The sequence below is a fragment of the Podarcis liolepis genome (genome assembly GCF_965112155.1).
Source record: "Podarcis liolepis genome assembly, chromosome: 3".
Taxonomy (NCBI): Eukaryota; Metazoa; Chordata; class Lepidosauria; order Squamata; family Lacertidae; genus Podarcis; species Podarcis liolepis.
In genome coordinates this window covers 5,071,692-5,087,494 of record NC_139557.1, presented here as the reverse complement: position 1 = coordinate 5,087,494, position 15,803 = coordinate 5,071,692, and the positions used below count along the sequence as shown (strand labels likewise).

Here is a 15,803-nt window from a genome sequence, read left to right as displayed (position 1 = left end):
GCAGAAAGCCACTGAACTAATTGACAGCATGCAGATGCCAGAAGCAAACCCAGTTGCCAGATCTATTATGACAGACTTTTTAAAGAACCTGGAGGAAACAAAGCCATTGCCTGACATCAACAAATACAGTTCAGAATCAGAATACATTGCAGCCACAGAAGCTAACATACCCAACTTCCTCAACCATTCCTCATAAGGCATGGTTTCCAGACCCTTTTTTGTCTTGATCACAATTCTCTGCACATCCACCTGGGAATATGATGCTTCAAGATCTTTGAAAGTATATGTTAACATGGGAATACATGCAACCAGATTTGTTGATTGATCTCTATGCCACAAGTGTCATAAGAACACAGGGCCAGGTTTTATTTAAGAGATGCTCCAGTATTAGTTTCTCGGGATTTGGCAGTATGGCAGGTAAAGGGGAACACAAGATTTGTGACAAAGCATGCACCAATTCCACCGCTAGGCTACTCAACCCAAATACCCTTGCAGAACAGGGGTGTTTCAAGAAAGGCTTGCATTGCACACACATGTAGGCTAAGCAAGCCAGGAGCTTATGAGTCTTAGAAACGTGGCAGAGCACAGAGCTGGTGGGGCATGGGTGATGTTGTAAGCCCAACAGCAGGAGTAAGGTCCAGGTCTTCTTGAGACGTTCCTGGGGGTAGCTGGAAGGTGAATCTCTGCAGCAGACTTGTGAAGAAGAGGAAGAGCTCCATTTTGGCAAGAGTCTCACCTAAACATGCTCTCCGACCTGTAATTACACACAAGCAGCAGAGAAACTGGGCTTAGGCAGTTGCTTAATATCTTCCCAAATACTTTAAAGCAGACTAAAATGCAGAGATAAAATAACAGCTCACTGTGCCCATCTTAAAAGAATTATGAACTCCCAATACGAGCCATCCTGCTGGGCTGAAAAACGGGGGGGGGGGGGTCTTTTCAGCCTGTGGGGCACATTCCCTGGTGAGCAACATTCCAGGGGCCGCACACCAATGGTGGCCAGATCTAGTGGCAGAAATGACCACAGGAACTGATGTGATTCTTACCTTTGCACAATAGGCTACTTTCCATGCATGTAAAAATCCCATTGACTAAGCACACACTATGCAGATATACACAAAAGTTAAAAAAAGTTACCTGCAGAGAAAGGCATGAAAGCATCTCTCTTTACGAATTTCCCTTCAGAGTTAAGAAAATGTTCAGGATAGAATTTATGTGGTTTCTCCCATTGAGATTCATCTTGCAGCACAGAGGACAGCAATGGTATGATGTGAGTCCCCTGCAAAGGCAAAGCAAGAGTCATTTTAAAATAAAGTGTATGCCTCTGGTACAATAAATATTTAGTGTAGGAGAAATGAGATTTGAGTTAATCTGAGAAATGTCTTTAATTTGACAAACTTTAATGTATAAATCATGATCTCCCACTAGAAATGGTTTCTTTTCCAACCTTGTGCTCCTTCCCACTGAGATCTGTTTAACGGGTTGAAGCTGATGCCTGACACCTTCCGAAGGGTAGATTGAAAGCTTACAGTGCAATCCTATCCAAGTCTGCACAGATGTCACCCACACTGAAGTCCAAGGGGCTTACTCCCAGGAAAGCCTTAAAATATATTGTAACTAGTAGGCAACAGTTCAATCAAAATGATTACCTTTGGAATGAAGTAGCCATTGAGGGTAACATCTGTAGTCGTGGCATGTGGCAGGTTGGTTGGGATGATATTGGCAAACCTCTGGATCTCATGGACCACGGCATCTGTATAAGGCATTTTTGTTCGGTGTTCAATCCTTGGCTGAGAAGATCCAACAACCTTTGCAATTTCTTCTTGGACCTTTACTGGGGGGGTGGGGGAGAAAGAAAGAAAAGCATTCATTTTTCTGCTCAGATTATGTCTTTGACTTAAAAATTAATCTCTGAAGCATAAAATTGCCACAGACTCGTTCTACAATTCCAGAGGCAATAACCTGATATACTGAGAGAGAGATATGCATCCAGGATGATTATTAAAATATCACTGCTGGGAATATTCTGAAGTGGTATCTTTTACATATAAAGGTCAAAAACAAAGATTTCGGGATCCTCCGGACCCTGACAAATTCTTGAGAAAATATGGGAAAGAGTTAGCTGGAGAAAGAGCATTTGGAAGGGAAGGTGGACAGGAAGAGGAAGAGTCAACAGAGGTAGAGGCAAAAGAAACAGGGAATATACTCACATACTTAGACTCTAGAATGTGACACTGGTATTTTTTAAACAGGAAAAACATTTTAGCCATTAACCTGATCTACTGATGTAGGGCAATTCATCCAGGATGATTATTACATTATCACTGCTGGGAATATCCTGAAGTGGTATCTTTTACATATAATGGTAAAAACCAAATATTCCGTGATCCTACCGAGCCATACAAATTTTGGAGAAAATATGGTGGAAAATTAGCTGGAGAAAGAGCATTTGGACAGGAAGAGGAAGATTCAACTGAGGTGGAGGTGAAAGAGAAATAACTATGGAACAAGATGGCTTTGAAAATTCTAACTGGGAATGTAAATAAGCAAAATAATAAGACTAAATGAATAAAAGTGATCACGTTGTAAAGAAGTTAAACTTGGAAGTTATATGCCTCCAAGAAACAGGAAAACTATTAGCTTGGCAAATAAAGGAGAAAGAAGAAAAAACTGAGCTATCGACCTATTTCGATGTTGGATAACAATTATAAACCGTTTGTAGACATATTAGCTAATATGTTTAAAACTGTATTAAAAGAGAAAGCATTTAGGCTCCGAGAAAGCATTTGACAATGTCTCCTGGGACTTTATATGTTTAAGGCTTTGGAATATATGGTTTGTGGAGACAGTTTTATAAAAGGAGTTAACTCAATATATACTGATCCATCAGTAAGTAATGTATTGACTGAGAATTGTAAAATAACTAAAGGAAGTAGACATGGTTGCCCACTGTCACCTTCATTGTTTATAACAGTTTTAGAAGTTTTGGCACAAATAAGATGTAATAAAAAAAATAAGCGGGAATAAAAGCGGGAAAGAGACAATATGAATACAATATAGTATAATATAATATAATAGCTTTTGCAGTTAATGTGGTGATATTAGTTGAGGAACCAATAGAGCCAATCCCAAAGGCATTGGAAAAGATTTTTTATTTTATTTTTTAGAAATAGCAGGTCTTGAAATTAATAAAGATAAAACCAAACTCCTGGTAAAAAATATGAATGATGAGAGTAAAAATAAATTACAAAGTTTATCCATCTTAAAGAGTGAAAAGAAGATTAAATATTTGGGTGTGTGGTTAAGAGCAAGAATATAAATTTGTATAAGGATAATATAAGGAGTATAAGGAGATTTTATTATGAAGCACCTTGCCTATTCTGTTTGAGGGAATGATTGTTATTGAATAATTCACATATTTCAGATTGGGAAGCTCATGATAATATTTTTGGTTGGCACACTTACTTGCGGTATGAAAATGTGAAAGTACATAAAGGTTTTACAAACCATATAATCAGGAAAAAAATGTGTAGAGTATGGGATAATTATAAAAACCTGTTGGAGACCAAAACACCACTATGGCTTTCACTTTTGGAGAATTTACCGGTAAATTAATTTTTTAAAAAGATTTATCAGAGATGTTAACAACATGGTTACAATATCATCATTTGAATGAAGTATTTAAAAGGGATATGAAGCGGCGGGTTGGGGAACGAAAATCACAACTAGAAAGAGACCTGTTAAACTGTAATGTTAAAGTGATATCCATAATGTATAAGATCTTATTGGAATGGGAGACGAAGGACGAACAAGTGAAATCTTCAATGATACACTGGGCAGTAGATATTAGTAATAATATAGAAATGGAGGCATGGGAAAGTTTATCAAATGTGGATATAAAATTTACAGAATGTTATTGTTTATATGAAAATGTTACATAGATGATACCTGACACCTAGTAAATTGGCTAAAATGTATAAATCCAAACTGAATATGTGCTGGAAACATAAAGAGAAAGAAAGTACTATTTTTCATATGTTTACTGGGAAATGATATATGACGAACTGAAAAAGATGTTTATGATGTTTAAAAACCCATAAGCTTTTCTTTTCGAAATTATGAGATCAGAACTGCCTAGAAATTTATTTAGTATGGAATATTTAGAAATTTATTTATGTATGCCATTTATATAAATTCATACAAATTTATTTATTTATGCAACCATTGCTGCAAGATTAATATTTGCTCAAAAATGGAACGATCAAGAAGTCCCGACAAGAGAAGAATGGATACAGAAATTAATGGACTACGCAGAAATGGCAAAATGTACTCGGAGAACAAGATTATACTTATTTTTAGAAAGCAAAGGAAATGGCTTATTACGAATTTACAAACAAACTGTAAACATACTAAGACATTGGCAGGATTAATGAAAAAACCCGCAGTTTCAATATATCTATGGAATATATACTGGAATATATATCTAAAATAATATGTTGAGATAATCTGGAGTATGCAGGAATATGAAACGAAATGTAAAGAACCACAGAAAGAGGGAGAAGGGAGTCCAGGTTGACATGTTAAGCTTATGACTGAACAATTGTTGTGATCATATACCGTATTTTTCGTCCCATAGGACGCTCCATCCCATAGGACGCACCTAGTTTTTTGGGGGGGTGAATAAAGGGGAAAAAATTCCCTTTATTTCCCCCCCAAAAGCAGGTCGGGGAAACAGAACCAGGTCGAGGAAAAGCGGGATGGCGGCGCTGTGCCTCCCTGCTGTCCCCGGAGCTTGTGGGGCTGGCCGATGTCTGCCCGGCGAGGGGGGCGCTCTGCTTCAGGGCGCCCCTCGCGCTGGGCGGCAGGCTGCTATCCGCAGCGTGGGGAGCCTTGCGGGGAACTCCTGCAAGGCTCCCCACGCTGCGGATGTCTGCCTGGCGCGGGTGGCGCTCTGCTTCAGGGCGCCCCTCGCGCTGGGCGGCAGGCTGCTATCCGCAGTGTGGGGAGCCTTGCGGGGAACTCCTGCAAGGCTCCCCACGCTGCGGATGTCTGCCTGGTGTGGGTGGCGCTCTGCTTCAGGGCGCCCCTCATGCTGGGCGGCAGGCTGCTATCCGCAGCCTTAATAACCCTGCGGGACCTCCCGCAGGGCTGCCTAGGATGCGGATGTCTTCCTGAAGCCTGGAGAGCGAGAGGGGTCGGTGCGCACCCCAAGCTTCAGCAAAAGCCTGCATTTGCCCCATAGGACGCACCCAGATTTCCCCTTCATTTTTGGAGGGGGGAAAGTGCGTCCTATAGGGCGAAAAATACGGTGTGTGTGTGTGTGTGTGTGTGTGTGTGTGTATATATATATATATATATATATATATATATATATATGCAAATTATAAATATTTTCTCTCTCTAATAGTTACATATAACTGGAATTAAGATATCTCAGAATAATGGGAGCCAACCCAATGAAAAGCACTCACTCTGAATTTCAGGATATTTCATCATTAGTAACAGTCCCCAGCGCAGTGTGGTAGAAGTGGTCTCCATGCCAGCACCAAATAAGTTGGCCACAACAGCTTTTAAGTTTTTGTTATGGAAATATACATTCGTCTTCTTCTTCTTCTCCTCCTGGGTTGCAAAGAGTATGAACTGATTAGAACGAATGCAGTGAGAAAATTTCATGTGCAAAGATAAAAATGAATACCTGACTGAACCCGATGATCCAAAATATCATTGCACATCACTTCAGTCGCTTCGTGTTGTGAGCGACAGATATCAGACGATCTGTGGGTGAGACAGCCCCCTCATCCCCTGGAGGGGTCAGCAGGACAAATTACCCTCATATTAGTCTTGAATTTCTGGCACAACTGGGTGTCCTATCTCATGGGAAGCAGCCATATCCCTTGGCAAGAAACAGGAAGTCCGATATAGGGTTTATTTACACATATATACAACCCGAGCATAAGATAGAGGGGCTCAGCATCAAGACCCCAAAATGTCTTGCTTCTCCGTAGTCACAGCTGTTGTTCTCCATATACCAGCTAAGAGAGGAGGTCGGGGAAGCTTGGCAATCCAGCTCCTTCTTCTCTGATGCGAACCGTGGTGCTTGACTCCTCAGCCAACAGCCTTTGTTTAGACAAAGGAACTAGCGGCAGTATTTAGATGACAAGTATATGGCCCTCATCTCACAAAGAAACTTGTCTGTCTGATTCAACAATAGATTCCTCCATTAGAATTAACCCTTACTGGGTACAAGGTCTTCACAAGTTGGAACATTCTCAGGCATCATGCAGACTGACCCCACAAACCTGCAACAGTATTATGATTGCATACATGGAAGGCAGCATTTCTGGCGAACACTTGTGGAGATCTGAAATCAGCGTTACCATAAAGTGTTGTTTTCTGCTGACATATATGGTTCTCAGTTGAACTTCTTTAATGCATTTACTCATAGTCCTTAATGTATTTACTCATAGTCTAAACTGGAAAAATGACACAGAAATACCACATATTCATCTGGAACTGTTTCATTAAACTGATATAGACAATGTGGTGCCCTCCATATTTTTGAGATTGCAACTCCCTTCAGCCACACTTTCTAACAGGAAGAGTAACACCGATAGAGTTGCTGGTTGTAATACCTGCCTGTCCTGCTGGGAGCCAGAAGGGAGTGAAGAGAGGAAGACGTTCTTCCAATTGTTCATTCAATAGTTGCAGTATGGCACCGACCAACAGTGGTGTGTTTTTCGGGATATTCACCATACTGAGCACTTTTTCTAAGATCCACACAGTCCTTGCTTATCAGGGATATATTCCTAGCATTTCTCTCTCACAAAGGTGCAGCCATGCAGTTTCACATTACAACCAGCAGATTCACAAGTGAGGCAGAGGATCAAAAGCAGAGTGAAATAACATTAAAACTTCTTAGCTGTTTAGAACCTTTATTTGGTACATATGTTAAAATATGCTTTTCAACAACTTATATTTCCACTATTACTTTGCTGCATATTTTGTCCTTTTTAAATCTATGCTGTAGTTCTCTCACAAAACAGTACTTGCCCAAAACTTGGATCTTAGCATCCCATAATTCTCCTTTCTACCATTTCCCCTCCTATCGTACAACTGCTCTCCCAAATGGCCATTCTGCCTATCTAAAAGTGGCTCAGTCTCAGACTGCTGTGAATTTGCAGCAGGACAAACTAGAAACCAAAAAAGAAGAGAATTTTTTAAAAGAGAAAAGAAAAAGAAAGGGGAAGTATAATAATTCTAAGATCTTTATTATTTATACCTTAACCCTTATTCCAGACCCAGAAGAGTGAACCCTCCCAGTTCCCACCTCTTTCCTCAGCTTCCCACCCTGAGGGACCCTCTCTGCATCTCACACAGATGTCCATCTTTGGTCCGTCTCCTTCCTGAGGGTATCTTCATTTATCCAAAATATATAACTTCAAAAAACAAAACATACATACAAATAGAAGGTACAGAGAACTAACAATGATTAAAATTCACAGAAAAAGCAAGCTAAAAAATAAAATAAAGCAAAGGAAGAAAAGTAGTATTCCGCATCTCTGTATGTGAATTATGTATATAACTATTCTTCAAAATATTCAGATTTTCACAACAGCCTCTTTTATTTGTTTCATCCCTTCATACAGCTGTAAAGCTGTTGTTTTCCATTTAGGCAGGGAAAAGTCCAATTCTTTTCCCACAGGTTCTATAGATTATTTCATCTGCAATTGCATCTCTGATCAAATCTCTCCAAACTTTCTGCACATCTCATCTCTTAACTGTGCTAACTGTTCATTATGGCATTTTCATATATTTTCAAGAAGCAATGAAGGAGTCAGTTATTTTTGCCTGATTTATGAAACAACCCCCCACTTGAGCGTCTCCGTTATGCTGCCCTTGTGATGCAGATAGAATTCACTTTTATTTCCCAGCACGGGACAGAAAGGAAGAAAACAGTTTTACAGGCAATGTAGATTGAAAGTTAAAAGCAAATTCAGGTGTGATTGCCCGGGGTTCAGACTCGGAGGTTGAAACTGAGGGATCCCAGCCTGCACAGGATTCCCCACCTCCAGAACCAGCTGAGCCAGGGCTGGGGCCTGAGCCTGAAGGGTCCTCACCTGTGCTGGATCCTCAGGTACAGGCATCAGCTGAGTCTGCTCTGGCTCCTGAGGTGATGGAGGACCCATTGCCTGCAGGTACTCCACTCTCAGCCCCGTCAGAGGAAGCTGAGGTTGCCTCTGGGTCCGGAAACAGTCAAGCCTCTTCTGAGCTGCAGAGGCTCAGGGCAGAGAGGAGGAAGGAACTAAGTTCCTGCAGGAGGAGTGCTCGCCTCCAGGCCAGTCACCAGAGGATTGGGGCCGCCCTATGCCTCGGGGCAGATAAAAGCCGGCTAGCCCCAGTCTCAAGTTGCAGGAGCAACATTGTTGGTTGCTAGTTCCTGCCTGAACCCTGTCCTGCTTTCCTGCCTGAGCTCGTGACAAGCCCTGTCTCCCTGCTTGCATGCCTGTTCCTGACTTCACCCGACTCCCTGCCCTGCAACCAGCTTCAGCTACTACGGACTGCCTCCACGTTGCGCCTTTGACCACAGACTTGGACCTTGCCTCTTGGGTAACCCATGGGACCAGCACATCAGGCCTGTATATCTGCTTTAACTCTTCAAACTCATCAGTAATTAGTTTAAGATTTTAGAAATAATTTCCAGCCTGTTATTTAGAACTCTGTCATCACCCAACCACCTGTTTCCTTTTCAGGGTGCTAATTAATTGATAAGCAGAAACTCCAATTCATATTCTTTCCAGTCTTAGTAATGGTTAAAAGAACTGAAGCCCTAATTTAAGGCTGATTGGTCAGTGCATGGGCCAATGTTTTTTCCTTGCTCTGAGATGCCTCCCCACCCTCAAAGCTTCCTACCTCCTCCAGTGTGAAGAACGCCTTCTTCTGAGCACACGAGGCATTTTCCCATCGTCCCTTGTATCAAAAGGGAGTCTGGCAACCAATATTTATGACTTGATTACCTCTCATCACTGCATAATTATCTATGATTTCCTGTTTTCTTGATCAGGGATTCCCCCCCCCCCGAAATGCTGGTGAGCACACAACCTTTGCCCCTGCAGAGGCAACTTCTGTAACACATTAACAATGGCTGACTATTGGGAAAGGGGAGGAAGTATGCCAGGTTGGTCCCTTCTGAAGTGAGACCTCCTGACTACTCCTTATGCATTCACTTGCAAACACAAATTGAAAATGTCGACGCTTATTCTGGGCCAACTCCATTACCTCTTGCTGTTGGATAAGAAATGAGTCAATAAAGCTCCTCTGGTCATTTTCATCCAAATCTCTGAGGTGTTTTATGAAGGTGGCATTTATGAAGGCAAACAGCTCATCTCTGTTTTGCTTGATAGTCTTAGGAGCCCCCAGAAGAAAACCAAGAGCAGGAAACATGTTATACAGCTGAAAGGATAAAAATGTGAAAATAGAAAAAGAGACATTAGAAAAACTCAGTATTGTACTCTCAGCTGGGTCTCTCAGAGCATGACTGCCCAAATACAAAACAAAACTCTTGAGTGGCATTTGGAATGGGGGATGGGCTACCTCAGCATAGCATAATTTATGTGCAACCCCAGAATAATAGGGTATGGCAGTTCTCTTGCCTTCAGAGAGGAAGATCTGCCCTTGGAGGCCCCTTCTGAGCCATCATGGAACAAACAATCACATGTTCTTCCTTGTCCTTGGAGTCCCGATGGCAATGAGGCCAGAAAGTGTGTGTGCAAAAGAGACGTTATTATAGTTACGGGATGACTGTACCGTGTGAGTTTTCTAAATATTTTGAATTAGCACCAGGTTTCTCAAGATATCAATATTCTGTGTTTTGTAGTGAACCCTGAACTATATACAATAAACAGGTAGCCCAGCCCACTTTGCATACACTGTTATTATAATCAACTGTTTGTTTGTTTTAATTGTAAAAAATAGATTACCGTGACTGAAAAGCTTACGGCGAGCCGGATATTTTCATTGACCAACTTCAGAAGTCTTATGTATGTGGGATCTTCATAATCAAATCGCTTGTCTAGTAGTAGGGCCACTATTATATTGGCAACAGCTGCATTCATAATTGTGGTGGTCTCAAATGGGTTTCCTATACATAAATATGACTGTTAAACAAAAATACTCTTTTAAAAATGTGGGATGTAAAACACATAGGAGTCAAGTACAACATTCCTAGAATGGACATGCTATGGGATGCTTTCTACCAGCCAGGAGAAAACTTCCTGTTTCCTGTTTCCCCTGGATTTTGCCATAGCTGGGCTAAGAAATGCTTGGATGTCACAGGAGTTATTGCAGTGCAATCTGCACATTACAGGAACAGACCAATTGCAGGGAACCCTGGAATCTGTGCTTCTGGAAGTTAGGAATATGTAACGCAATAGTCTTGGCACCTTTAAACTATGCTAGTATAGCTATGCACCAGAGGAAAACACCAACTCACCTTCGTAAGATTCAAATTTCTTTATCAGGACACTGCATTCCTCAACAATTCTGTCCTCTATGGTCCTCTTTCCCATTCCGTAGTCCCGTAATGTGCTTAAAGCAAACCGCCGCATCACTTTCCAGTTTTCACCATTAGACTGAATTACACCTGAAGAGATGGGAGGAAAGCTTTCATGTCTGCATGGCCATTGTACAAAAATATCAATAAATTGTGTTCTGCATTTCTTTCATGGAACTGAGAATGGATCCCAGCTATTCTCCCATTCAGACTTTGGAGCTGGCAGCTGTGTCATCAGAGCATGACCTGAGAACCCATTGATCAATATTTTTCATTATAAAGTGTAGGCTAGAGTGGAGTGGAGTTTTTACATGTCAGGCATCCCATCAGAACTCAGCTTGTTATTTTGTATTCCATTATGCCTCCTTCTTTTTCGTCTCTATATAGGCTGGGGCAGAAAATGGTCAGTCAGTTTCCCCTTGGTGTGTGGAATTACTTTGCTGTGTGCCTATTATTCACAATCCTCCTGTCTCTTTCTCCCCCAGCTCTACAATATGACTGTTGGGAAGAAGGTGGGAATGGGAAAGGTTTGCTTTAACTGGTCTCCATTTTTGTTTCTTCAACAGAGCCCGACTGAGCCACTGAAAGTCAAGACCAAAAAAAGTTGCCCTGGTCTACTCTTTTTAACATTTTAGCTTGATCTTCAGAAATCCACAGGTGACACTTTTTGTGACACATTCTCAGCCTAATGCCTGCAGATGCTCTGTCAATGTCAAAGGCACTGAGGTGGGTTGAAAAATTCACAAGGATTTCCCCCACAAGAAACAATGGATTTCGATGACTTGCTTTGCAAACACTCATCTTATAAACCATTTCTTGGGAACAGATTGTGTTCACCAGGTGGGACCAGTGTGTGTTTGCAAGCATTACCAGTTCCAATAGAAAGGGAGGTGCCTCACCAAAGCCTTGTGCAAGCTCTTGAAACATTGGAACAATGGGCCTGTCTGCAAATGCGTCCGCCTGATTAACCAGAGCCTCCTTTACTGTCTCATATCCTGTCAACACCACAGTTTTCTGGGGTCCCATTTGGATGCTGAAGACAGGGCCATATTGCTTTGACAACTGGAATTCAACAGAAGAAAAATTGAGAAACAGAGTTCTGGCATACCTAAAGAGTATATTAATGCAAATCGTCTCTGACAGAACCAAGACTGCATTCACTACCACGCAGTATCAAATCTTCCATTCTTGGGCAAGGTGATTGAGCGGGTGGTTGCTGAACAACTCTAGGAACATCTAGAGGATGCAGACCATTTGGATCCCTTCCATTTGGGATTCCAGCCTCATCATGAAACTGAAACTGCCTTGGTTGTGCTGCTCGATTATCTCCGGACGGCTAAGGACTAAGGTGAAAGCTGTTTCCTAGTTCTGCTGGATTTCTCAGTGGCCTTTGATACCATCGACCATGACATACTTCTGGACCGTCTAGAGGGGCTGGGATCTGGGGGCACTGTTATACAGTGGTTCTGCTCCTTTCTCCTGGGGCGTGTCCAGAAAGTGGTGTTGGGGGATGAGTGTTCAGGCCCCTGGGCTCTCACTTGTGGGGTATGCGGATAATAACCAGCTCTACCTCTCTTTTAAATAAAAACCATTGAAGGTGAAGGTCCTGTGTGAGTGTCGGGGGGCGGTTGGAAGATGGATGGTGGCTGACAGATGGAGGTTGAATCCTGACAAGACAGAAGTACTGTTTTTTTGGGGGGGGAGGCAGGCAGGTGTGGAGGACTCCTGGTCCTGAATGGGGTAACTGTGCCCCTGAAGGACCAGGTGTGCAGCCTGGGAGTCATTTTGGACTGTCCATGGAGGCGTAGGTCAATTCTGTGTCAACGCAGCTGTCTGGTACGCAGGCTGAGACCCTATCTGCCAGCAGACTGTCTTGCCAGAATGGTGCATGCTCTAGTTATCTCCTGCTTGTACTACTGCAATGTGCTCTATGTGGGACTACTTTTGAAGGTGACCTGGAAACTGAAACAAATCCAGAATGTGGCAGCTACACTCGTGACTGGGAGTGGCTGCCGAGACAATATACCACTGGTCCTGAAAGACCTACGTTGGCTCCCAGTACGTTTCCAAGCACTATTCAAAGTGTTGATGCTGACCTTTAAAGCCCTAAATGGCCTCGGTCCAGTATACCTGAAGGAACGTCTCCACCCCCACCGTTCAGCCTGGACACTCAGGTCCAGCACCGAGGGCCTTCTGGCGGTTCCCTCATTGCGAGAAGTGAGGCTACAGGGAACCAGGCAGAGGGCCAGTCAGCAGAGTGGGATAATAATAATAATAATAATAATAATAATAATAATAATAATAATACTAATTTTCTACTCCGCTCTGCTGACTGGGCTGCCCCAGTACCCTTCAGCCTTGCCATGGGAAGAACTGGAAGCTTTACCTTTAACATGGTTCTGTGAGGCCTCTTGAGATCCATGATGTGGAGATTCCCAATGAGAGGTAAAGGCCTTGGTCCTGGTGGAAGATTTTGGGAGCTCTTGTTCCAGAAAGTGCCCAGTTTCAAAACAAAGGAAATCATAAGGATAAAGAGGAACAACGCTGGAATCGGCTCCGTCCAATCCATTTTGTTTCAGCAAGCAATTTGTTTTGCAGTGGTTCTAATGAAAGCTACAGTGCAGTTTGGTTGAGGACAATGTCCTGCAACGGCAGTGAGCAGCATATATATTATGCCAGGTACCGTCTCGAGCTAAACATTAAACCATTATTAAACTCTCTTGAACCTGGATGCAGATCTGTCACCCAGATTATGTGTAAAATTAATCTGTTATAAGTGGAGTAAAGGGCAGCATTGTGAAATTCTTTGGAGTGATCATTGAACTGCATTCAGGGATGGATTTCTGAAAGTGCAGCAGTATGGACTTCTGGAGAGGCAAGATGGCAAGCGCCACAGCAGGATGGAGCCCCTGAGGACCACAGGCACCAATGGCGCTGCCTGGCTGGTCCCAGCACCGCCACCATGGCTAGGAGGGGGCGCATTATTTCATTAAAGGCGAGGCCATGCATCAGAACAAAGCATTGCAAAGGCGTTTTTCTACCCTGGGCTGCATCAATAGGAGTATAGCATCTAGATCAAGGGAAGTAATAGTGCCACTGTATTCTGCTCTGGTCAGACCTCACCTGGAGTACTGTGTCCAGTTCTGGGCACCGCAGTTCAAGAAGGACACTGACAAACTGGAACGTGTCCAGAGGAGGGCAACCAAAATGGTCAAAGGCCTGGAAACGATGCCTTATGAGGAACGGCTAAGGGAGCTGGGCATGTTTAGCCTGGAGAAGAGGAGGTTAAGGGTGATATGATAGCCATGTTCAAATATATAAAAGGATGTCACATAGAGGAGGGAGAAAGGTTGTTTTCTGCTGCTCCAGAGAAGCGGACACGGAGCAATGGATCCAAACTACAAGAAAGAAGATTCCACCTAAACATTAGGAAGAACTTCCTGACAGTAAGAGCTGTTCGACAGTGGAATTTGCTGCCAAGGAGTGTGGTGGAGTCTCCTACTTTGGAGGTCTTTAAGCAGAGGCTTGACAACCGTATGTCAGGAGTGCTCTGATGGTGTTTCCTGCTTGGCAGGGGGTTGGACTCGATGGCCCTTGTGGTCTCTTCCAATTCTATGATTCTATGATTCTATGATTCTATAATGGTTGTAGCCAAAACTATTCGTTGCATCCATAAGAGAGACGAGCTCAAAACAGTGACTTTTCTTTTTGGTTTCTCTGGAATGTTACAGAGGGCTTGTTTTACAGGCACGAGGGCCTGGCTCTTGCTCCGTGCATGCAGAAAAGTCGGGAAGGAGTTAGGCCAGTCACTAGCTGGCAGGTGGATGGGAGGGGGCATTTCTCATGGCCCACCGACGCCCCTCCCTTGCCCGCCCCTCGCAGCCCAAGCAGGAAGGAAGCGAAGCACCAAGCAGGCAAGCAGGCGATCTGTGGAGCAAGGCTTTTTCCTGGATGACGGGGCAACCCACCCATGACTCCCAAGCCTACAGTGAGCCGGGGGAGGGGGGAGCTTTGCCGCTTTGCCAGCGGCCCCGACAGGCGTAGGCTTGGGAGTCGCGGGCAGGGATACACATGCAGAGTGTCACCCTCCCTCAGGATGTCACCCGGTGTGGCCCACCCTCACTGCACCCCCTTGCTCAGCCCCTGAACAGAGCTCCAAGGCCTAGAGACCTCTGGAGCCAAACAGAAAAAAAGCAAAAACCTCCATATGAAAACCTGGCAACCCAAAGGCTAACACTGTCTAAAAGACTTCTTCAAAAACAACAAAACTACAGTGCAGTTTGGTCAACAACAGTGTCTACCAACTGCAATGAACAGCCCATATATTATGTTACATAATGTTTCTAGCAAATCATTAAACAATCCCTCTGATTTTTCTTCTTCTCCACAACTATTCAAAGCTGTGCAATGGATTATTTGCCTTTCATTTTAATGTTTACTCAAGTGGTTGGTGCTTACTTGCAGAAACTAATGCTTTCCAGAACAGATTAAAATGCTCTAGAATGCAGTGAACTCATCACTCAGGATTACCTGTAAATTTAGTTTGTTTGTTAGTTAGACTGGGAGTAGAGAGCACCATTGTGAAATCATTTGCAGATGAAATCATTCCACCTTAATTAGGTACAACTGTATTGTGTTCAGTATTTCCTGAACTTTCTCCAATTGAAAAACACAAATATTTTTCTTTTTAGCATAATTTTTATTCATTTTCATCTTGAAACAGTTGAACATGGTGGCATTAGGTTATATCTTTGTATACATTAGAGCATATGACATGCAAGAATGTGAGCAAGGAAGGATAATAACTAAGCAGTCCATCCTCTCATGGTGCCTAAATCCATTCCTACAAAAGTTATGGGGCCCAGCTAAGACAAAATTCAAAGTATTTTAGTGGATGTGGCTGGATTTTCTTAAGAGAGAAGAGAGATTCAAACCAAACATTTTTTTTCTATTTCCTGGTGAGACCATGGTGACTTCCCTTGTCTCTATTGTGAATGGGATCAGCTCCCTCTTCCCTCTCAGAGCAGAAGCTAGGCGGAGAAGGTTTTGAGTTTTTCCTCTTGTGGAGATTGAAGTTTTGATTTTGAATTTGACACATTTCCACCATTTTCATTTTTCATATGACCAGTCAGAATTCCATTGATGCGGGAAGCCTTAAGCTAATCCAGACTCTCAGAGAAAGTTCATTCAGATACAGAGAGAAGATGGAAGATGGTTGTTTTATTCCAGGGATAACCAACAGGTTGATCGGGAT

General features: G+C 42.9%; 1 protein-coding gene across 1 annotated transcript; it reads right to left on the bottom strand.

Annotated features, from left to right (window-relative positions):
* Window positions 1–313: 313 nt before the first annotated feature.
* On the bottom strand, window positions 314–13,194 carry LOC310703120 (cytochrome P450 2K1-like). Its single transcript, XM_083495201.1, has 9 exons — window positions 12,936–13,194; window positions 11,449–11,611; window positions 10,490–10,639; window positions 9,978–10,138; window positions 9,277–9,450; window positions 5,472–5,619; window positions 1,650–1,834; window positions 1,138–1,279; window positions 314–754 (listed from the first exon to the last, which is right to left on the bottom strand). Exons 1-9 carry the CDS (start codon window positions 13,116–13,118, stop codon window positions 567–569), a joined length of 1,494 nt encoding a protein of 497 aa, XP_083351327.1. The 5' UTR covers window positions 13,119–13,194; the 3' UTR covers window positions 314–566.
* Between the last annotated feature and the right edge of the window lie 2,609 nt (window positions 13,195–15,803).

Excerpts from the sequence above, each read along its gene's own strand:
- LOC310703120 (XM_083495201.1), bottom strand. The coding sequence starts at position 13,118 with ATGGATTGGACGGAGCCGATTCCAGCGTTGTTCCTCTTTATCCTTATG. Across the intron at positions 5,620-9,276 it reads TTCTTATCCAACAGCAAGAG|GAGGAGAAGAAGAAGAAGAC; the intron begins GTAATGGAGTTG and ends TTTGCAACCCAG. Across the intron at positions 1,280-1,649 it reads ATGGCTACTTCATTCCAAAG|GGGACTCACATCATACCATT; the intron begins GTAATCATTTTG and ends TTGCCTTTGCAG.